The sequence below is a fragment of the Malus domestica genome, chromosome 14 (genome assembly GCF_042453785.1).
Source record: "Malus domestica chromosome 14, GDT2T_hap1".
In the NCBI taxonomy this organism is placed as follows: domain Eukaryota; kingdom Viridiplantae; phylum Streptophyta; class Magnoliopsida; order Rosales; family Rosaceae; genus Malus; species Malus domestica.
In genome coordinates this window covers 22179430-22202999 of record NC_091674.1, presented here as the reverse complement: position 1 = coordinate 22202999, position 23570 = coordinate 22179430, and the positions used below count along the sequence as shown (strand labels likewise).

Here is a 23570-nt window from a genome sequence, read left to right as displayed (position 1 = left end):
TGTTTAACTAACACCTGTTTTTGCAAATGTTAATGACTTCAATACAAGTTATCATATGATCTCAACATAAGGATCTCGGGAGAGGGCAGAGCGAAATGAAAGGTTATGAATTCACACATTTTAATTTTATCATCCAAGTATTGAGAAATATTAAGTGATACGAGTACCACCTGCTTTGACCTTCAAGAGGTGACCATGTTGTGTGAAACTACGATCTACTCAAAACTTGTCACCTGCTAATATAAAAATGAAACTCAAATGCAAAACTAAACAATTAAATTATAAATTGCTTTCCTCCATAATTTCCTAGCGAAAATAATGACATTGAGATTCGTCAACAAGTTCTTTCTCCTCTGTCCCTCTGGTGATACAAGAAACACATACAATCCACTACTTCTTTTCCGAATTTTTGTTTCTTGCGTTTTCAGGCGTGGGATCATTGGTATCTTATTTTTAGTACAGGAGGGATAATGTTATAGTGATTGAATGCTTTTCATAACTGAAATGCACTAATTTATTTCAGTATTCAATTTAGTCTTCATCATCATCATCATCATGAGGTTGTAAGAACTCAGTTCTCACAGACAAAGGAATCCTCACGGCATGCACTCCGTCAACCCAAGTAAGGCTTCCAAAATAGTAACCAGTGTTCATCTCGTGGATTGCGGAGATTGTGATTGTGAAAGTGAGTTTTTCAACTGTGGAATTGAAGACCAGAGCAGTAGGGTTCACATATACAATTGTACCGAATGGAGGCTCAATGGTAGCTTTGTAAATGGACTCAGGGGCTCCAACATTTGTTACAGTTCTTTTTACTGTGACGGGATTTCTCAGACTAGGTATGGTCACGGAAGGTAGGTTAACGTCAAGGATAGAGGGCTTCTTCACGGGACATGTTGTCTTTTTCCCTGTAAGTCGAGAGATGGCAGAGTTGTTGTACGCCCTTGCACAAAGATATTCCATGTAGTCTGCTGCACCCATGTCGTATACTAGTCCAGGCTCTGCTGCGCCATTGGGATTCACCAGACCACCTCCGAAGTCAAATGAATTTGCCAACTTTTGAGGCGATCCTTCTGCAAATATCGGTAAACCAGATGGGCCGTTCCTCCATGCTTCATTTAAATTCATAACACTGTTAAGTTTCACATGTATCTTATTGAAATTAGGAACATATCATATAATGTGATTACCAGTTGTTACTAATGCTGATTTGATGGCTGCTGGAGACCAATTAGGATGCATTCTCTTGATAAGAGCCACAATGCCTGTGACATGAGGAGTTGACATTGATGTTCCAGACATCATTGCATATCCACCCTCCACAAATGAATAAAGTGGAGAAGTTGCTGCTAGTATGTTCACACCAGGCGCGGCTATATCTGGCTGTCCGACAAAGGCACAACAACAAAAAAAAGTGTTATAAGAAGATACTCAACAGTTACGGTGAATCTCAAACGACAGAGACTTGTCTCTACCAAAAACTTGCTGATAGCTTTTCCAGGAGAAACATGCATGAGATGATCTCTAGAAGAAAGCTTCAGTTATTGTAATGCGGAGAGTTACAAATTTTCAAGAATTGATGTGAACATGAAAAGTACATTAGATTAGAGTAGATACCTTGAGAGTTGCTGGTGTTATGGAGTTTGGTCCCCTAGAGGAAAAATAAGCCACCTTGGCAGAGAGTGGCTTGCCCACAATTGTTTGAGGAGGGATCAGCTTTACAAGAGGATATCTGTGCACTCCAAACAAATTTTGAGGATTACAAACAAACCTAGCAGTACTAATCACACATTTTACAATAAAATTTAAAGTTACGTACCTGGTAGACCGGATATAAAATAGAATTCGAGTGCCAATCTCATAGTCAACTTCAATGCATGGAAAGTCTTCATTACATGGATATAAAGCATCACTTGGATTCTTTGCGATGATTAGGCCAACACCTCCTGCTTCTTTCACAACTGCTGAAGCATTTGTTATCGCCCGACGACCCATTGTAGTGAAGCAGAGAACCACCTTTCCAACTACTATAGTTTTGTTAAGTGAGAGGGATTCACACACACTGAAAACAAGCAACTCGTGAAAACAAATAATAAATATATTGTAAATTAGGCAAACTGTAAGATCTGGCACAATGTTATTAAGAATGCTACGTACCCTCTAGTGGTAAGCCCTTTAGACTCTGGGTATACCAAGCTTGTAAATCCAATCTCTGTCCCTGTAAACATAGCTTGACCCTACAAGAATATTAAAGTATACGTGTATGAGATGCTTCAAACTCCAAAATGCTAATTGCCCCAATCACAAAAACACATACCAGGAAAGTTTTATTATTTCCTAAAGTTATAGAAGTAGGAAATTCTCGATCCATGGTGCTTGCTGCAACAGTTATGATCCACGGTGCTGTGTTCGAAACCGTTTGTGCTGAAGGTCCATTATTTCCAGCTCCACACACAACAGTAATCCCCTTAGCCACAGCATGAAAGGAACCGGTTGCAATGCCATCACGCTCATCAACATCTGAGAAGAGGGGAATAGGATGCCCAATTGACAATGACAACACATCAACCCCATCATGTATTGCTTCGTCAAAAGCTTTCAACATATCAGCTGTTGAGCATTTGCCTCCAAGCACATTCCAACAAACCTTGTAAATGGCCAACCGAGCCTTTGGAGCACCGCCTCTAATTGTACCAAGACCAAGGCCCTTGTAGCTGATATTAGCCACAAAAGAACCAGCTGCAGTGCTTGAAGTATGAGTACCATGTCCATGTGCATCTCTAGGAGAATGGAATTCTTTGTCCAATGGCTTTGCATACTCGGCAAGAAGTCCATTGATAAACCAACGGGCTCCGATGATTTTTTTATTGCAATGTATTGTAGCATTGAAATTGTCCCCGGATTCACAAACACCATTCCAATGAGATGGAACAGGCCCGAGGCCTTTTTCATTGAATGAATCAGACTCCGGCCATATACCTGCCTTGATTCATTGAGTGGTTATGTTAAGGGACCACTACGTGTGTGTACATGTGTGTGTGTGTGTGTGTGTGTGTGTATGTGTGTGTGTGTGTGTGTGTGTGTGTGAGGGAGGGAGGGAAGGAAGGAGGGAGGGAGGGAGGGAGGAAGGGAGAGACAGAGAGAGAGAGAGAGAGGCAGAGAGAGAGAGAGAGAGCAACCTGTGTCAAGAACACCTATGATAACTCCATCCCCCATGTTGCTCTTGGGAAGAATATTGGAAGGAGAGTGAGGTGAGAGGCCAAGAAAATCCCAACTCCGAGTTGTTTCCAGCTTATGAAGGCTATTTGGTATGATTCGTACAACACCAGGCAACTCTTGAATTCACAAATGTTATAAGCATAAGAAGCCATAATTATAATAAGTACAATGCTCTTATTCATTTAAATTTGAAGAACATTTCATGAGTCCATGGCAGTTTGTGTTATCATTGCCAATCATTGAACACGATACATGACTTTATTGAATGATCTATGGCAAAGTTTTTAAAAGATACCTGAAAGTTGTTGGGTTTGAGACTCCGTGAGCTTGGCTGCAAACCCAGAGAAACCATGTTTGTAACTGTATACCATCAATTCCGAGGCTAATTCCCTGCTGTGGCATAAGAACCACATAATTACTTAACAAACATTTTACTCCAAATTTGGTTTATTTAAGCATCGATCCTAGACTAAAATTCACATAATTGGTCTTTAAGGCTTTATTTTTCTACATCCATTTATATTACCTTCCCACGACAGTGGCAAGCAAGTCATGATGTGAATCTGTGATTAACTTGGTGTTGTCATGCTGCCTATCTCCCATATAAACAATGTGTACCTGTTGGTTGAGAGATGTATTAGAGCACCCAGTTCAAGTTTTTTCGAAGAAAAATCAAAGAAAAGGCAAATCGTAAAGAACAAGAAAAGTGTTTGAGATGTTGAAAATATACATGGCTCTTTGCTGCCACCCTTGTTATCAATCCCTGACCAGTAAAACAGATAAGGCTGAGTAGAGCGAGTATTGAACTTGAGCTGCTCATATTGTCTCTACCACATAGAGAAAGAGACAAGGGGGGGATTGTGTGGAAGAGGTTGATCAATTATGACCGAATAAAGATGAAGAATCTGAGCACTCTCTTTCGAATATATAGATAAAAAAAAAAGATATTTTGGATGTGGTTCCTAATCCTTAACATTCTTTGACTAAAACCTTAATGGTATTCAAAGTTTGATCAAAGTCCCTTGACTTTGTACAACTCATTATATTACAATTAATATTTATATTTTTATAGTTTTGACATTAATTGTTTGATATTTTATGAGATTTATAATCCTATAAATTTAAAATCCCTCATTATAATACTATTAGAAACGGTTACAATAAAAAAATTCAAACATTTTGATTGAATAAATGGATAAAAACTATGTAAAAATAATAAATAATAAATGGCAAAAGAATGTATCCATGGTGTTAAAAATTTGGTACATTTTACAAAAAAATTGGTACATTTCACATATAACAAAGTAGTACATTAATAAAGAAGAATGGGTACATTATAAATAAATTAGGGTATAGATAAAAGATTAAAAAATTATGAGTACAAATGAATTTTTAAAAAATATAGGCGCTAAAAGAAATTAATACATGGGTACAAAATAAAACTAAAAAGAAAATACTACAAATTTAAAAAATGTTGCAAATTAAAAGTGGGTATAAACTAAAAATATAAATATATGATACAAAGTTTAGGCATAAAACATAAATATACCATATGTAATTTTTATATCATTGATTAAATTTACAATGTCACGTAACAGTATACACATGAGTACAAACAAGAATAAAACTTTTAAAAAATATGGGCACAAAAAGAAACTAATATATGGGTACAAATTAAAAATGAAAAAAAAAATTGGTACAAATTAAAAATAGGTACAAACTAAAAATAAAATATATGATAAAAAATTTAGCCATAAATATAAATATACTAATTGTAACATTTTTAACACTAAGGGAATATATTTAAAAATAAAAATATTTTATTATTCAAATAATTAATGATGTTATTAATATCTAAGAACCTTGATCAAAAATTGAAAATGAATAGAATTTTAATTAATGGAGTAGCAAAAAGAAGAATGTGAATCTAATTTCTCCATAAAAAAAACTAGGGTCACATATGACTTGCAATGAACTATACCAAGTGCATGTATATGAACATTTGATTAACTCTGCATAACGTGGTTGTTAGCCGCTATTTTTATAACAGCATTAGGCTGGTGCATGCTAGCATGGAGGGTAGGTCAAGTCGATAAAAGTTAGGGGAAATTAGAGAATAAATAATGGGAAAAGTTAAACTTTAAAGTCCTCGATCACTTCAGACTTTTATTTTTAAGAAAAACTAATTAAAAATTCAAAAAAAATTTAGTTTTAATGAAAAGTGATAAATATATGTGTAGTAAATAGTAGACAGAAAAAGTAAAAATGTGATTTTTCGTTAAAAGTAAACAAAACGAAAAATATTTCATTAAAATTCTTTTATTTTTATACAAGCAATATTAGCCGGAAGGGGGATATCCTACTTGAAACATCGGGTATACAAGAATGATTGCTCTTAGCAGTAGGCTCCTATTAATATATTTTATTTTCTTTTGAAAGCTACAAAATACAAATCCTTTTTGCTTAGTAATATCTTGACCTGAGAGAGAGAGAGAGAGTGAAGGAAACAAGGGATGATAATACAGAAGGTGACGGAGACAGATTGACTATTTACGTTCTAGAATCGTAGCTTGGAAAATAACTCTCTCTCTCTCTCTAAACCTTAAACCCTAAGGGGGCGTTTGTTGCGCCGGACTATCTCGGACTGGACTAGCTTCAAGGACTAAGCTGGATTGGCTTAGACTAGACTAAGCTGGACTAATTTAGTGAAGCGTTTGGTGCAGTGTTAGACTAAGAAGCTGGATAATAACAAATTCTAATATTATATTATTTAATATATAAATTATTAATATTTTATTATGATCTAGGTGACCGGAGATGACGAGGAGTCTATCGGGAGTGGTTGTTGAGCATGACGAGGACGAGAGAGGATAGTCTTAGCTAGTCCCATGGTTATTGGGGGGTCTCGCTAAGACCTCTTAGTGAAGGGTTTTGTCCATGCTAGTCCCCTTTAGTCTCATTAATATTAGTCCCAGCATGGAACAAACACAGTATTGGACTAACAGCTAGTCTAGTCCAGTCCAGTCCCACTTAGTGAGGGCAAACAAACGCCCCCTAAATGAAGACAAAAGGGACAAAAAGGTTGGCGGTGAATACTGTTTTAGACGTTGGAAGTTAAACTCCCTTCCTGCTGTCATGAAGTTTCGAAAATATTCGACAAATCAGTTCATCCAAACTTGCAAACATGAAATTAGATGTGCTCTTCTATGTATTCGAATACAATTGTATTGATTAATTTGAAGTAAAATATCAATCGTATTAAAAAAAAAAAAAAAACGGTGTGCTTGTTGATCAAATTGTACTAATTCAAATATAAAGACCAAGTCTTCTGCAATATTTATAAAATAAAGTGACAGGTGAGTAACGAGCATCACAATTTACAAGTGGTAGACATTTCACAGAATTCTAGAAGGCTTGACATAGTTTTCCAAATCATGTGGCATATATTGTTTACACAAATGGATTAATTAAATACCACCAAGTTTTATTAGGAGAGTCAAATGCATTCCTATATCAAAGACGACTATGGAGCCTTTTTAGTATGAATGGAATATGATATATATCTTAGGTGGTAATGTAATTAATCTCTAACCCATACAATGGATATTCTAGTCACGCTGGCACTCTAACGTGCAGAAGTCTTGACAGAAATAATACATTACCAAATGATTATGACATAATTATGTGGTCCTATCCATTTCCTTTTTCGCTTATTTTATCGGGGATTTTTTTACTACAATATATATTATATTTCACATCTATTCAAAGTTGTGAAATACTGGTCATTTATTACTATGGTTGAAAGGTATTCCTTATTAATTAAAAGTAAGATGTCTTAAATTTGAATCACGAGAATAACAAGTTTGCAATTAACTTATTCTCTCATCCTTTTACTATAAATATATCATTGATAAAAAAATTGTGAAATACCAAGTGAAGAATGAAAATCTTTTTAAAGGAACCTCGACCGTACTCTTGAGGGAGGATTTTATCAATCAACTAAAATAATAATAATAATGTTATTTGGAACACACAAAACTGACATACTCTTATTCCTTTTCACTTGTAAGTGTGAGATCTTATATTCGATTCTCACCAAATGCAAAGTTGCACCACATTATTACTAGCCTATTGTGAGGCTTAACCCACTCTTCCATCCTATTAATGTAAATAATATCATTTGTTTAAAATAAAAAACTGACATACTCTTTAATATAGGTGAATTTATAAAATAATAGGGATTTACTTCTATCCAATTGGAGATCGGAAATGTCCATGCAAAATGCATTGGAAAACATTCTCCATAAGGAGTATGATTCTATTCCCGATTCTATTCCCTCTTTTTTTTTTCCTCTCTTTCTTTTCCCTTCTATTTGAACAGTCACATTTAAGCCATATCAAAATTTTATATTAATTTTTTATAAAAAAAATTAAAAAATAATAAAGAATTTGAGAGAATGAAATAGAAGGAGATGGAAAGAAGTGAGAGAATTCTAATCTTTTCTATAAAGTAATAGGCATCACTTCTATCCATCAAGAGATACGAAATGTCCAATCAAAATGCATTGGAATGAACATTTACAAATATTTGTTGGCCGAGTATACAGACTATAAAATTTTCATCTTTGTCGAAAAATAAAAATAAAAATAAAAATATGCATCTTTTGATGAAGGGCCTGTCAATAAAAGAGAGCCATTAGAGTAGCTATTAGAAAATTGACACATAAGTTTAGAAGGGCAAATCCTTGAAAGTGATTTTACCAAAACACCCATTAGGTTGAATATGGGCTTGGGGCAATTATGGTATGAGTAGGTTTTGTAAAAGCCCACAATGAATGGGGCCGGGTCTGGGTAAATCTACTTATCTATTAGGGTTTAATACCTATTAGGATGATGATGGTCATTAAGAAGCTGCACATTAGCAATTACTGCAACGTTTATTATTTGTGATATCTCGTGTGTTGAATGATAAACAAGCAAATAGGGCATCTCATAGGAATTACTTTGTAACTTGAGCATCTCAGATATGCACTCTTTTATTTGTTTAAGTAATCAATCAGACTTAGAGCTAGGACCTTGGGTGCAAACGATAAATGTTCTTAATTCTTTAAGTTAAGAGCTTTATGTTAGTACTTATTAGCTGCTTATCTCAATGATCATATGAAATGAAAGTGTGGTATATAATTTATGAACAGAGCCGCCTAATAAAATAATTTGATTGTGTGATATATCATATATAATCTATGAACAGAGCTGCCTAATAAAATAATTTGATTGGCAGCCACCATCAAGTTTGCATCACTAGTTTCAGTTCTCAAATAGCTTATTTCAGAACTGATCAAACTGATGACATAATAAAACTAATAGCAGCATTCACCCAACGCTACTGACAAGTTCAACTATAGTACCCAACTTTTTAGAGGCCTGTTAATATATTTTCTTCTGCAACATCTGAATGTGCATGATAGTGAAGAAGCTGAGGTTTTATTATAAAGTTAATTGTTAATATGGGGAATTACTTAACTTATTTATAAGTCAATGCAAGATTCCTCCTCCGTTTAATACGTGATTCATTCTCAACATGCCCTCTCACGTGTAGTGAAAATTTTCAAGCCTAACACATGGAACAGAAGTGGGGCACGTGTGGCCGCTAGTCTTCACACATGAGATAACCTACTCTAATATCATGAAGAAAGTTGAGGTTTCACCTTAAATCAATTGGTAATATGAGGAATATCTTAGCTTACTGATAAGCTCATGCAAGATCCCCGCTTCTCATCAATGCGTGATTCATTATCAACACACTTTATAGTGAAACCTCAACTACCTTCGTGGTATCAAAACAAATTATCCGCATGTGAAATCCAACAATTACACATGCTCTACATTACTGCATATGTAGTGTCCATGTGTTTGGCTTGAACATAAAAAGAGAAAAAACAGCACAGAACAGAACAGAACAAAAAGGAGTCTTGAACTGGATCTAATGAACTGCTAAATTCCTTCCTACGTAAACTTAAACAAAGTTTATGGGAAAAATATAGGAAGCGCGAGGACAAGTCAAAATGAGTCATGGCAATCAAAGGCCCGTGAAGAAGGGAAAGATATGGTTAGTATAGTAGTAGTACGGTTTAAAACACCCAAATCACCATCACATAAATTTATTATTTTATTCAAATTATAACATGTTTTTGCTTTTTAAATTAAATTTTAAATGTAAGATATATCAAAACTATTAATTTATTTTTAAATTATAACAATACGTGGCGGTATTTCTCCTAATACATGCAAAAATTTCCTTGGAGTGTCGGAGAATTTGGGAGTACGATATGGTAATGGACCTAATGAGTTAAATTTGTCGTTGGAAAACTAAGGACGAAAGTGCATTGATCACTTGAAAATCCTGTGTCCTGTGAGGAATAAATTTTGCAGGAAAAAAATATTCACTTAATTCATAAGTTCGTGGAGAAGATGAAGCATACATATAAGAAGCCTATACAAGAAATTGTTTTTATAAGAATAGGCTATAGTTTGTAACAAAGAAGCATACATATAAGTCCATTTGAGTTGTCCTAACTTTGTGGAATTATTCGACTTATTTTGCGGGTTTTAGACCTTTTAGGTTTGGCTTTAGAGGACTCAGGTTTCATATCCCTTTTTTTTCATGTACTTTTATGAGAAGTAAAGTTTATGTCTCCCTTAACTAAGTGTAATTTCTTTTTTTTTGTCATCAATAAAATCACCCTCATACTGTCTAGGTTTTTCAAAGACAAAAACCAAAAGTCTGTTTGAGTTATTTTCTTTTCAGGTTAAATTTATCTTTGTAGAAAAGATAGTGTGTTAATAATGTTTACAAACCCCTGTACACAATATACTTACAAAATTTATGCACTGCACAGAAAGACACCAAACCCTACAAAGAACCTTTCCAAGAAATAGCTGAAGGGAAAAAATACAACGGACTTCGATCATTCATTTTTCATTTATTTGAAACAAGGATTGGTATTTAAGAGTTTTATTATGCCCAAAAGCTTTAGTGATTTTAAAAAAGAGAGAGAACCAGAACATTTTTATTATGGAGATTTGTTTACCCATATAATTATATATATGGCGAAATGAAAGGTTATGATTTCTCACATTTAATTTTATATCATCCAAGTATTGATCAGAAATATGAAGTGATACGAATACCACCTGCTTTGATCTTCAATGGTGACCATGTTGTATGAAACTATGACCCAACTCAACACTTGTCACCTGCTAATACAAAAAAGAAATTAAAACGAAAAACTAAACAATTAAATTATAAATTGCTTTCCTCCATAATTTCCTAGCGAAAATAATGGACATTGAGATTCAGTCAACAAGTTCTTTCTCCTTTGTCCCTCTGGTGATACAAGAAAACACATACGATCCACTACTTATTTTCCCTCTTTTTGTTTCTTGTGTTTTCGGGTGTGAGATCATTGGTATCTTATTTTTAGTACATATGGAATGATAATGTTATAGTTATCGGATATTTTTCATTACTAAAATGCACAAATTTATTTCAGTATTCAATTTAGTCTTCATCATCATCATGAGGTTGTAAGAACTCAGTTTTCACGGACAAAGAGATCCTCACGGCATGCACTCCGTCAACCCAAGTAAGGCTTCCAAAATAGTAACCAGTGTTCATCTCGTGGATTGCGGAGATTGTGATTGTGAAAGTGAGTTTTTCAACTGTGGAATTGAAGGCCAGAGCAGTAGGGTTCACATATACAATTGTACCGAATGGAGGTTCAATGGTAGCTTTGTAAATGGACTCAGGGGCTCCAACATTTGTTACAGTCCTTTTTACTGTGATGGGATTTCTCGGACTAGGTATTGTGGAAACAAAAATAATCACAATGCGATACGTGAATCTTTGGACAAAAGAGGACAAAAATACCCTTGAGGTACAACGGGATTCCTACGCGCGAGTAGGGCTGGCATTTTCAACCCAACCCGTTAACCCGACCCGACCCAACCCGTTAAAATTAGTATTCGGGTGGGTGATAAACAGGTCGGGTGGTTAACGGGTCAACCCATTAATCACTCGTTAAATAACGAGTCAATTTGGGTGAACCCGTGAAACCCGTTAACCACCCATTAACACCCGTTAGTAAGGACTTAAGTGTAATTTCAATAGTTTACAAAACCCTCAGGTTCCTAGCTCTCTTGCTAGTTGCTAGTCGTTGCCTCGCACACCATTCGTTAGCTCTCTGAGACTGAGAGATCGCTGTGCTCCGGTTATCTCCCTCATCTTCTTCCCTCAAAATTTTTACTGAACTCCACCACTCTCTCTTTGGTAAGCTCCAATTCCCTTCCACCTTTTCTTTCATTTCGATTACTTTTCGTTTTTGCAGATTAGATTCATCTATTTTTTCTCAGATTTTACTTGAGCTTGATTTTAGGTGGTCTCTGCAGATTAGATTCGACCCTTTTCGGGTTTTTTTTTTTTTTGGTTGTGTTTTGGATATTGGGTTTTGCTTTTTGTTCATGGGTTTTGTGTAAAATTTGTTCATTTGTATATTCTCCAATTAAAATTTCCATTTTTGGGTAAATTGGAGTTGTTATTTCACCCCCATGAAATTAAAAGTATTGAGTTTGCTATGTTTTGGTAGGTTTTTGAATTGGAATTGGGTTGTTGTTTTTGCATTATGTCTGTTGCTTTTGCATTGATTAGGTCTCTGCATTTTTGGGTAAATCGCAGGACTTTCTTGGATTGATTAGGTCTCTGCTTTTGCATTGATTAGGTCTCCACATTTTTTGGGTAAATCCAACAGTTGAGATAGGATGCTGTTGTTTTTGCATTTTATCAGAAAAACCACCACTGGTGGCCTTGATCACTTACGAATACTAAACAAAAGCACTTCACTTTTAAACAGGCCAAATATTTGAGCTAATATTTGCTTATTTTCTGGAACCCAAACTAATATAATATTTGAGCTAATGTCCATATCTAATATTTGGGTTCCTGTTTAGATTGAAATGTAATTTAAGGAGTTCTTTTCAATGTTGAGTTTGGAAGTCAAGTGTCAATAAGATTTAAGAGGGATATTGTTTCCCTGCCTGTTTGTGCATATGAATATGTAATAGAAATATAACCAAGAGAGTAATACAACGAGAGTAGGAATCTAGGAAGATTAGGAGCATGGAAGGTTTTCACACATACTTTGTTCACTCACTCTTAGTGAATATATATATTTTTCCTTTCATCGATAAATTTTAGAGAACCGATTATGTTTAACGAAGGACTATTTGCTTAGTAATATAGTCACCTAGGCACTGCTAAGAAGACGAATTTTTTTTGCTATGGGATTAAATTGGTTGGAGATAGAAGATGTTTCGAGACTCCAAATGTTTAGCATTTCTGATCTCTTATTAAAATTTAATCTAGAGTTTGTTGGCGCGAACATCAAATATGAGGGAGGGGTCATTACATGTCAATCACAAGGTGTATGGTGATTCTTATGGTTTTCATGTTAGAAAAGTAAGCTTTAAATGACCAATGTATTGACTTTCTTTCCAAGCAGATACAGGATATGGTCAGAATTCTTAATATACAGATTGAATATTTGTTGCTAATGTCATGCACATTGGTAAAAAGAGAGATAAAGTGGTTGCAGTTGATGCTATTGAATGTTAAGCGTGTGTCAGACATAAATATGAGGGAGGGGTCATCTCATCAAACCAGTTTTGTTTGCCTTATGTGATGTTTCAACGATGATTCCTATCATTACATGTCAATCACAAGGTGTATGGTGATTCTTATGGCTTTCATGTTAAAAAAGTAAGCTTTAAATGATCAATGTATTGGCTTCCTTTCCAAGCAGATACATGATATGGTCAGAATTCTTAATATACAGATTGAATATTTGCTGCTAATGTCATGCACATTGGTAAAAAGAGAGATAAAGTGGTTGCAGTTGATGCTATTGAATGTTAAGCGTGTGTCAGACATAAATGTTTTGTAGAAATTAAACTGCATCTTCCATTCACGTCTTTTCATTTATGGTTAGTGCAGATGGATATTGATGAAGAGAACATCAAGGCTATGGAAATGTCAACATTCAATCTAAGTGATACGCAAGGTACAATAAGTGCACCAAGTCCTTCAAAAAGAAAGGCTAAAGGTATACGAGTAGGTAAGATACGTCAAAAGAGATCCCGTGTTTGGACTTTGTTTGAAGAATTGCCTGTTGGTCCTGATAATAAACAACATGCGAAGTGTAAAAACTGTGGGATAGTTTACGTATGTGATAGTAATTGTGGGACGAAAAACCTATTGAATCATATGGATACGTGTAGTAAAAAACATCACATTGATATGAAAAAATCTCAAGTTGAATTGCGTTCTCCTCAGTTTAACCATATTAGTTTTTGTGAGCTATTGATTTAGGCTATAGTTAAGCATGATTTGCCTTTTAGGTTTGTTGAATATGAGGGCATTAGAACTTTGTTTAAATACATATCTCTTGATATCAAACTGCCCTGTAGAAATACAGTTAAGAAACATGTGTTGAGGATGTTTGAAGATGAAAAGATAAGACTTCGAGATTGGTTAAATACAGTTGAGGGAAGAATTTGTTTGACATCTGACCTATGGTCTTCTGCTACAACTGATGGATATCTCACTCACAGCTCACTTTGTTGACAAAGAAAGGAAAATGCACAAAAGAATTTTAAATTTTTGTTGTATGCCTCCTCCACATACCGGGGTTGCTTTGTCTGAAAAAATTAACACCTTATTAGTTGAATGGGGGATTGAAAAGAAACTGTTTTCCATTACTTTGGATAATGCATCTGCAAATGATTGTTCTGTTGAGTTATTGAAGAAACAATTAAATTTTAGAGGTTCGCTATTAATGGATGGAAAGTTCTTCCATGTTTGTTGTTGTGCTCACATTCTAAACTTGATAGTCCAAGATGGACTAAAAGAAATTGATGGATCAGTGACGAAAGTTCGTGAGTGCATCAAATATATAAAGTGTTCAGAAGGGAGAAAAAATAAGTTTTTTACTTGCGTTGCACAAGTAGGGTTGGCAGGTAGTAAAAGAGGGTTGAGACAAGATGTGCCTACTAGATGGTATTCGACATATACAATGCTTGATAGTGCCATTTCTATCGTCGTGCTTTTTTCAATTTGGCACTTGTTGATTCTAATTTTAGTTCATATCCTTCCTTGGAAGAGTGGGATAAAATAGAGAAGATTTTCAATTTCTTGGGGTATTTTTATGAAGTTACTTGCTTATTTTCCGGAACAAATTACCCTACATCAAACTTGTTCTTCCCAAAAGTGTTCAAAGTCCATTATTGTATTTAAGATGCTATGGAAGATTGTGATGATTTCATGAGACGGATGGGGAGTTATATGAATTTGAAGTTTGAAAAGTATTGGTCAGAGTATAGTTTGATCCTTGTCATTGCAGTGATTCTTGATCCTCGCTATAAATTGCAATTTGTAGAGTGGGGTTATGACAAGCTTTATGGTAAGGAGTCGAGAGAGTTGAAGGATGATAGTGACACATTGTTTGCACTCTTTGGTAGTTACATGGATAAGTTCTCTCATCTTCTTGTATCCAACCCAGTTAATCAAACTCCTACTCAAATAAAAGTTGGAGACAAACCCTTTGAGGTAGTATTTATATTTGTTATTCCTCTTTTTATACTTTTTATACTTTTTATATGCATATTTATATTGTACGTTGATCTTTGTTTCTATTTTGTTTCTATTTTGTTTTTATATGTAGGAATTTGATAATATTTATCAAGATGGGTCAACTTCAGTTGAAAAAACTAAATTACATCTATATCTTGAAGGAAAGAGACTCGATAGAAAACAAGAGTTGAATATTCTTTCATGGTGGAAACTGGAGCAATTTCGTTATCCCGTACTTTCTCTATGGCTTCTGATGTGTTAACAATTCCTATCTCAACTGTTGCCTCGGAATCAACATTTAGTATTAGTGGTAGGGTGCTTGATCAATATCGAAGTTCTTTGTTGCCTGAAACCGTTCAAGTCTTGCTATGTACTAGAGATTGGCTTTTTGGCAAATAAGGTAAATTTCATATTTCTTTGTATTTTTTTTTTTTTGTTTTTTTGCTTAGATAATAGGTTATAATTGTTTTTCCTTTTTTCTTTTTATGTTTAGCTTTAGAGAAAGAGGGTGCTGACTTGGAAGAACTTACTGAAGAAATTTTTGACATGAGCCTTAACGAAAACTCGGGACAATGCTCTAGTAGTATTAGTCTTGATTAAGTATGGTATGTTTTTTAACTTGTTCTTTTAAAGACATTTTTCTACGTAATCTGCATGTAATACTATCTTGTTAAGCTAAGGCACAATGTGTTAAAGGCTATATAGGTGATGAGTGAAGTGTAGTTGGAAAATGGCTATTCTCGTTCAACATTTCTCCATTTTTCTTATTGTTGTGTTCTTTATTATTGTAGTTGGAAAATGGCAGCAAAGTACATTGTAGGATCTACCAAGTTTGCTAATTAGAATGCTGCTAATTTTGGCTTGGGAGGATCAACCAAGCAAATATCAAGGAACTTATCAATGGGAGTGTACTTGTAATCAAGATAGAATTATGAGGCCTCTAAGTTGTTTGTTGTGAGTTCAATCCTCATCTGACCTTTGATGAATACGCTGTAAATGATTGCTGCACGTACTTTGTATGGGTGAGGAAAACACATCCCTCCCAGTCATGTAAGTATTTACCGTGCCATGCACTTGTTCTCCAGTTGGTCGGTTTGGAATGGACCCATAATCTAATAGTTAAAATGCAGTGCTTCTTCTATTTGAGTTTTGCAGAAGTCCAGATTCTGTATGATCACAGAGGAGTTGTTTGTTAAAATGCCTTTTGCTTATATGTGTTTAGTACTCGGCATTAGGGAACCCCTTGTTTTTAGTGTGTGGTGGTAAAATATAGTAACATATACTCAAAATAAGTTTTGCACACATGAGTTGACTTTCCTTGTAGCAGTTATTTATTTAGTAATATTTTTTTTAACTGATATTGAATTTGTGATAGTTGAAGTAATGTGAGGAAAACACATTGACTGGATGAAATGAGTAAAAAATAAAATAAAATAAAATAAAAAAACAGTAACGGGTGAAATGGGTGACCCGTTAAGACTCATTAGCTTAACGGGTCGGGTTAAACCCGACCCAAACCCAATAAACCCGACCCATTTACAGGCCTACGCGCAAGCAGCGGGCAATCATCATTCAACTAAATTAAAAGTGCCCAAAATAGGTAACAATTCAAAACCTATCTCATCAAATCCCTTCTACAAGGTAACTCCCAAAACCTATTTCATTCCATATATATTTTACCTCATTTTACCTTTTTTTAGCTAATCAATTAGCTATTTATTTTATTCATTCAATAACCTCCAAAACTTTATTTCCAAAAATGTGTTAATTGGCTAATCAATGGATTAATTGCCTACTTAATCAATTAATTGCCAAATAAATCACACATTAAACCACAAAATACACCCAAAAAACATCCCAAAGGCCGGCCACCTTTTCTCCAAAGGGGACCAGCCATACTCTATATATTAAACCCCATTTTCTCTAAAAACCTTAGTCGACACTATTGCAAAACTCCAAAAACTCTCTAAACACTTTTCTCTCTAAATTCTAACTTTGGCATCGGAGGTTCTTCGGCCAAAGCCCCCCCCTCATTCATCGTGGGCGTGTGAGGCTTTTGGCCTTAACCAAAGGTGTTAATTATTTTGTAGGTGCAATCTTGTCCAAGATCAAGGAGGAAGAAATTTGCATCCACAAATTGGTGCTTTCATTGAGAGAAGAGTCACACACTCGTACAATCTTGTCCAAGATCAAGGAGGAAGAAATTTGCATCCACAAATTGGTGCTTTCATTGAGAAAAGAGTCACACACTCGTACAAGACTCTCGCATAAAAAGGTTTTTTTTCTCTATTTTCTAGTCCACTTGTAGTTTTTCGTACGTTTTTATTATTAGAATTTTTTATTTGCAAAAATTCTTTGATAAAACGTAAAAGAGAAGAGCAATCGCTAGAAACTTAGAAAATTCAACAAGTGAAAATTCCAATATTTAAGAGATGGGACTGCGGCAATCCACGAGGCTAAATGTGACAATAGGTGGATTGGCACCACCACCACGAGTTTCCACCACGGGAACCACCGCGGTGATAGCCACCCGCGGTGAGGTCCATGGCACCACTACCAGGGCCCGAGCCGTGCCACCAAAACAATCCCAAGCCTTGCCATCCAAGGCCCATGACACTAAGGCCATGACCCAAGCCATGTCACTCCAAGCCCACCGCGAGCTCAATGCGTTGCCAAGCCGATCCCAAGCCTCGCATTCGCGTGCATCATGCACTGAGCAGCCCACTCTCGTGGCCCAACTTGCTCCTGCAACCCAACCTGCTTATGTGGTTTCCCAAGCAGCCCAAGTCGGTTCGAGACTATCCCAACCATTAGGACCAATCATCGAACCGGGGGTATTTTCACCACATTTCTCGGCGGATTTGACATTTCCTAACTCAAATATCGCGCTTAGAGCCTACCACTATTCCACTGCTTAAAGAGGCATATTCCTTCTAAGCTCTTCCAATCCGAACGGTGAATAGCACTTGTCCCGATAAGTCATGGAGTTGGCGAGCGCCCTGGCATAATAGACAACCTTGGTGAATCAACTTTTGTAACGCACCGAGATACAACGTGCCCCAGACGAGGTGTCCAAAAGTAAGATAAGGGTAGACGAGGAACCTCTCTAGCAGCACCCTATTAAGCAGTCACTCAACCAACCACAAATCGAGCATTCGGGTAATGTACACTCCCGATTAGGTCATTGAGATAGAGCATACTCCAGTCTTAGCACTTGGAGGAGTGTGCACTCTCGATTAGGCTCACGGGCAAGTATACATTCACAGTTGGGGCCACGCTCCGATAATCAACATGAGTAAGGCAAAATATGCATTTGCGGTTAAGTCCGCAATGAGCATTCTCCACATCACATCGGAGCAGACAACATGATGAACGAAGAGAAGCAGTCACTCAATCCGAATCAAGTTCAACCGGTAGCCTGCAAAGAATTCCCTTGCCTGCTAGGGATGGGCCACATGCACCGCCGCCTCGGTGTGAACAAACCAAGAACATGGAAGAGCAACCTAGATCAGTAGGTCAAGATCGGGGGTAGTCAAGAGCTCTGCTACCTCAGCAAAGGCAAATCCAAGAAGAGCTAAAGAGACTCTTCAATAAACGATTGCGTGATTTTCAACACAACGAAGCGGCCGATGAGGTACTACGGCGGGACATGACCAATATAAGTAGATCACCCTTCACGAATGAGATTGAGCAAGCAGAGCCTTCATGCAAGTTTAGCATGTCACACTTCACATCTTTCAAAAGAGATGGAGATCCAGAAAGGCTCTTGAAGCACTACCGAAGTGCGATGGTCCTTTATCGAAACAACGATGCGCAAAGAATACTCATCATATCGCTCGATCAAGAAAAAGTCTGATAACTTGTTCAACGTGAAGAAAAACCCAAATGAGTCGCTTCGCGACTACGTAAAGAGGTTCAAATAAGAGAAGGCAGAGATCGTCGGATGTGACGACTCAATAGTAATTGCAGCCTTCCAAAAAGGACTCCTAACAAACCATTCACTGTTCGGAGAAATGATCATGAAAGAAAACCTAACTCTAGCAGGATAGAGAAGCATGCACTTTAGGACGAGGCTAGACGAGCAGAAAAAGTGCCCGAGTAGCCTCGAAAAGAGTTGGCAGCGGCTCAAAGGAAGGAAGACAGGAAGCAGCCCAACAAGAGCAGATAGGAGGCCAAACGTAGGGACCGACCCACGACAAAAAAAGGCCCAATAACCAAGAACTATTCTAAGTTCTCAATTCTGATCCATCAAATCATTTGTGACATCAAGAACGAGCCATAGTTCAAGCTGCCGAAACAATCAAAATGAGATACTTCCAAGTTGGACCACACCAAGTATTGCTCATTCCACCAAGGTCCTGGTCACACAACCGACGACTGCTACACTTGGAAGAACTATCTAGATAAACTCATGAAAGAAGGCAAGGTCGATAGATACTTGGACAAGCCAGCTGCGCAACCAAGAAGGAATGCAGACGATGATAAGGAGCCGCCAACCAAGACGATTCGAATCAATGACATCTTCGCCGAATCCGAACACTTGAGGGCCACTAATAACTCCAAAAAGAGGAAGATCCAGCAGGCTTTACTAATCTCGCAAATCCAAACAGTTGATACCCAACTTGGACCCATTATCAGCTTCATTGAATGGGATGCAGAAGGCGTCGATTTCCCCCATGATGACGCACTAGTAGTATCTGTCTAATTAGCCTATGCTATAGTTGACAGGATGATGGTTGACAATGGAAGTGCAGTCAATCTGCTTCAACTCTCAGTCATTTAGAAGATGGGCCTAGAAAGCATAATCATAAGCCGAGCAAAGGTACTCACCAAATTCAACGAACACACCTCAACTGTTATCGGTCACATCACACTTAACGTGAAAACATAGCCAGTTGTTTCTAAGCAGACATTCATGATCATAAGTGACCAGTCTCCTTACAATGGGATTCTTGGGATACCTTGGTTGATTAAGCTGGACACAGTCACTTCCGTCAAGTGTCAAAAAAATCTGATTTCCCATCCCGGGAGGAGAAATCGGAAAGGTCAAGTCTGACCAGGCCACATCCCGATAATGCACTGTGCAAATGTTGAAAGAATTAAAAAAAAAACCTTTACCCCCGTAGAAGCTACTGAAGTCCAAAGGGACGGAGAGGTTCCCAAATAGCAATTACAGCAGAAGGATCGAGAAGATGGTGCCCAAGCAGACTAGATAGGATGGAAACCCGAAGAAGACACCGAAGACATCATTCTGGATCCCCAGCAGTCAGAAAAGACGGCTAAAATTGGCTCACGACTAAGCCCAACCGAGAAGGAAGAACTCACGACTTTCTTTAGAGAAAATCGAGACGTTTTCGCATGGTCACCATCCGACATGCCCTGCATTGACTCGGATGTGGCCTGCCATAAGCTGCACGTCGACCCCACTGCCAAATCGGTGATCCAAAAAAGAAGACATTTCGCACCCGAACGAGTAACGATCATTGAGGTGGAAATTGACAAGCTATTGGAGGCCGGATTCATAGAAGAGGTAGTACACTCGGTATGGCTTGCCAATGTTGTACTAGTCATGAAGAAAGATAAGCGCAAATGAAGGGTTTGCATAGACTACACCGACCTCAACAAAGCATGCCCAAAAGATCCTTATCATGTCCCTTAGATCGATCTGATAATAGATTCAACTTCTGGGAACCAGCTGCTTAGCTTCTTAGACGCATACTCCGATTACAACCAAATAGCCATGCATAAGCCCGACAAAGAGAAAATCGTGTTCGTGATCGAGCGGGGCACTTATTGCTACAAGGTCATACCTTTTTGGCCTCAAGAACGTTGGAGCCACTTAGCAAAGGTTAGTAAATATAACGTTCAAAAAGAAAATTGGGGTAACCATGGAGGTCTATGTCGACGACATAATGGTAAAGGGCAAGCGGCGGTCATATCATATTAGCCAAAGCCCCCCCATTCATTGTGGGCGCGTAAGGCTTTTGGCCTTAACCAAAGATGTTAATTGTTTTGTAGGTGTAATCTTGTCCAAGATCAAGGAGGAATAAATTTGCATCCACAAGTATGGTCACGGAAGGTAGGTTAACGTCAAGGATAAAGGGCTTCTTCACGGGACACGTTGTGATTTTCCCTATAAGCCGAGAGATGGCAGAGTTGTTGTGCCCCCTTGCACAAAGATATTCCATGTAGTCGGCTGCGCCCATATCGTATACTAGTCCAGGCTCTGCTGCGCCATTGGGATTCACCAGACCACCTCCGAAGTCAAATGAATTTGCCAACTTTTGATGAGATCCTTCAGCAAATATCGGTAAACCAGATGGGCCGTTCCTCCATGCTTCATTTAAATTCATAAAACTGTTAGGTTTCACATATATCTTATTGAAATTAGGAACATATCATATAATGTGATTACCAGTTGTGATTATTGCTGACTTGATGGCTGCTGGAGACCAATTAGGATGCATTCTCTTGATAAGTGCCACAATGCCTGTGACATGAGAAGTTGACATTGATGTTCCAGACATCATGGCATATCCACCCTCCGTGAATGAATAAAATGGAGAAGTTGCTGCTAGTATGTTCACACCAGGCGCGGCTATATTTGGCTGTCCGACAAAGATACAACAATAAAAAAAGTGTTATAAGAAGAGTCTCAACAGTTTAAGACTTTAAAGTGAATCTCGAATGACACCAACTTGTCTCTACCTAAAACTTGTTAACTTTTCCAGGAGAAAACATGCAAGAGATGATCCCTTGAAAAAAGTTTCAGTTTATTGAACTGTTGAGAGTTACAAATTTTCAAAAGTTGATGTCAACATGAAAACTACAGTCGCCCAACCCGTTATACATCGAACATCAGCATTAATTTAGAGTAGATACCTTGAGACTTGTTGGTGTAATGGAGTTTGGCCCCCTAGAGGAAAAATAAGCCACCTTTGCAGATAGTGGTTTGCCCACAATCATTTTAGGAGGGCTCAACTTTACAAGAGGATATATGTGCATTCCAAACAAATTTTGAGGATTACAAACAAACCTAGCAGTACTAATCACACATTTTACAATAAAGTTTAAAGTTACGTACTTGGTAGACCGGATATAAATAGAATTCGAGTGCCAATCCCATAGTCAACTTCAATGCATGGAAAGTCTTCATTACATGGATATAAAGCATGGATATAAAGCATGGAAAGTCTTCATTACATGTGCTGAAGATCCATTATTTCTAGTTGCGCACATAACAGTAATCCCTTTAGCCACAGCATGAAACGAACCAGTTGCAATGCCATCACGCTCATCAACATCTGAGAAGAGGGGAACATAATTCACAAGTGATAATGACAACACATCAACCCCATCGTGTATTGCTTCGTCAAAAGCTTTCAACATATCAGCTGTTGAGCATTTGCCTCCAAGCACATTCCAACAAACCTTGTAAATGGCCAACCGAACATTTGGAGCACCACCTCTAATTGTACCAAGACCAAGGCCCTTGTAGCTAATGTTAGCCACAAAAGAACCAGCTACAGTGCTTAAAGTATGAGTACCATGTCCATGTGCATCTCTAGGAGAATGGAATTCTTTGTCCAATGGCTTTGCATACTCGGCAAGAAGTCCATTGATATACCATTAATACCTCCATTACATTTTCAATCCATTGATCCGTTAAACGCTGACGTGGCTGCCAAATGTGTGCCACATGGCAAAAAAAATTTAATTTAAAAAAAAAAAACCTGAATCTTCTAAATAAATTATAAAAAATAAAAAATAAACTTAGAAAATGCAGAACCGACCCCCGCAACCTCTCCCCACCCCTCTTCTCTCTCCCAACCACCTCCCTCTCCTTCACTCTCTTCACCTCCCTAAACCTGAAGCACACCTCCCCGCAACCCCCAAACCCAGAAACCTTATCCCCCCACGACCCACGCAGACGAACCTCCCTCCCCCTCCTCCTCCTCTCTTTTATATTCTTCCCCCTGCAACCCAGGAAAAAAAAAGAAGGAGCCCTTCAGTTCGTCTCTCCCCCTCCTCCTCCTCCTCCTCATCTCTTATCCCCATCTTCATCTTCTTTCCCCTGCAACCCAGAATTAAAAAAAACATAAAAAACCCCTTCAGTTCGTCTTCCTCCCTCCTCCTCCATTCTCTTCTCCAAACCCAGATCTCGTCTACGCCGGGAGGAATGGGTGTGGATTTAAGGAGTGGGGTATGTAGAGGAGGGAAGAGGATGGGTGTGGAGGGTGGGTGCGGGGTGCAGTGGGAAAGGGGGTGGGGGTGAAAAGGAGAAAAGGGCTTGGGGAAGGTAGGGGTGGGGTGGGTTTTTGGATGGGAGGAGAGGTGAAGAGAGTGGAGGAGAGGGAGGTGGTTGGGAAGCTTGAGAGGGAGAATAGGGGTGGGGAGAGGTTGCGGGGGTGGGTTCTGCATTTTCTAAGTTTTTTTTAATTTATTTAAATTTATTTAGATGATTCAGGTTTTTTTTAAAAAAATTAAAATAAAAAAAGGCCACGTGGCACACATTTGGTAGCCACGTGGCACAAATGTGTCAGCCACGTTAGCACTTAATGAATTAATAAATGGAAAATGTAACAGAGTTATTATTTTGAAATAAAATAGTACGTGAGGTATGAAAGTGAAATGTTTTAAAGATATTGTATAAGGTTGTAATAGATGT

At 37.5% G+C, this 23570-nt stretch overlaps 2 protein-coding genes across 5 annotated transcripts; both read right to left on the bottom strand.

The window, feature by feature from the left end:
• Positions 1-259: 259 nt before the first annotated feature.
• On the bottom strand, positions 260-4117 carry LOC103454835 (subtilisin-like protease SBT3.4). 4 transcript variants are annotated; one of them, XM_029098483.2, is made up of 10 exons: positions 3950-4117; positions 3746-3837; positions 3515-3612; positions 3180-3335; positions 2318-2979; positions 2158-2237; positions 1820-2062; positions 1618-1732; positions 1191-1383; positions 260-1112 (listed from the first exon to the last, which is right to left on the bottom strand). In XM_029098483.2, the coding sequence occupies exons 1-10, from the start codon at positions 4037-4039 to the stop codon at positions 532-534; spliced, it is 2310 nt and encodes a 769-aa protein (XP_028954316.1). In that variant the 5' UTR covers positions 4040-4117; the 3' UTR covers positions 260-531. The 4 variants fall into 4 exon arrangements, with proteins under 4 accessions (XP_028954316.1, XP_028954318.1, XP_028954317.1 ...); XM_029098485.2 differs by having other exon boundaries at positions 2318-2739; XM_029098484.2 differs by having other exon boundaries at positions 3515-3609.
• A 6663-nt stretch (positions 4118-10780) lies between these two features.
• Positions 10781-23323, bottom strand: LOC103454915 (subtilisin-like protease SBT3.3). Its single transcript, XM_070811800.1, has 8 exons — positions 23010-23323; positions 22705-22878; positions 22140-22400; positions 21785-21947; positions 21318-21510; positions 20965-21239; positions 17998-18019; positions 10781-11058 (listed from the first exon to the last, which is right to left on the bottom strand). The coding sequence occupies exons 1-8, from the start codon at positions 23321-23323 to the stop codon at positions 10781-10783; spliced, it is 1680 nt and encodes a 559-aa protein (XP_070667901.1).
• Positions 23324-23570: the final 247 nt, after the last annotated feature.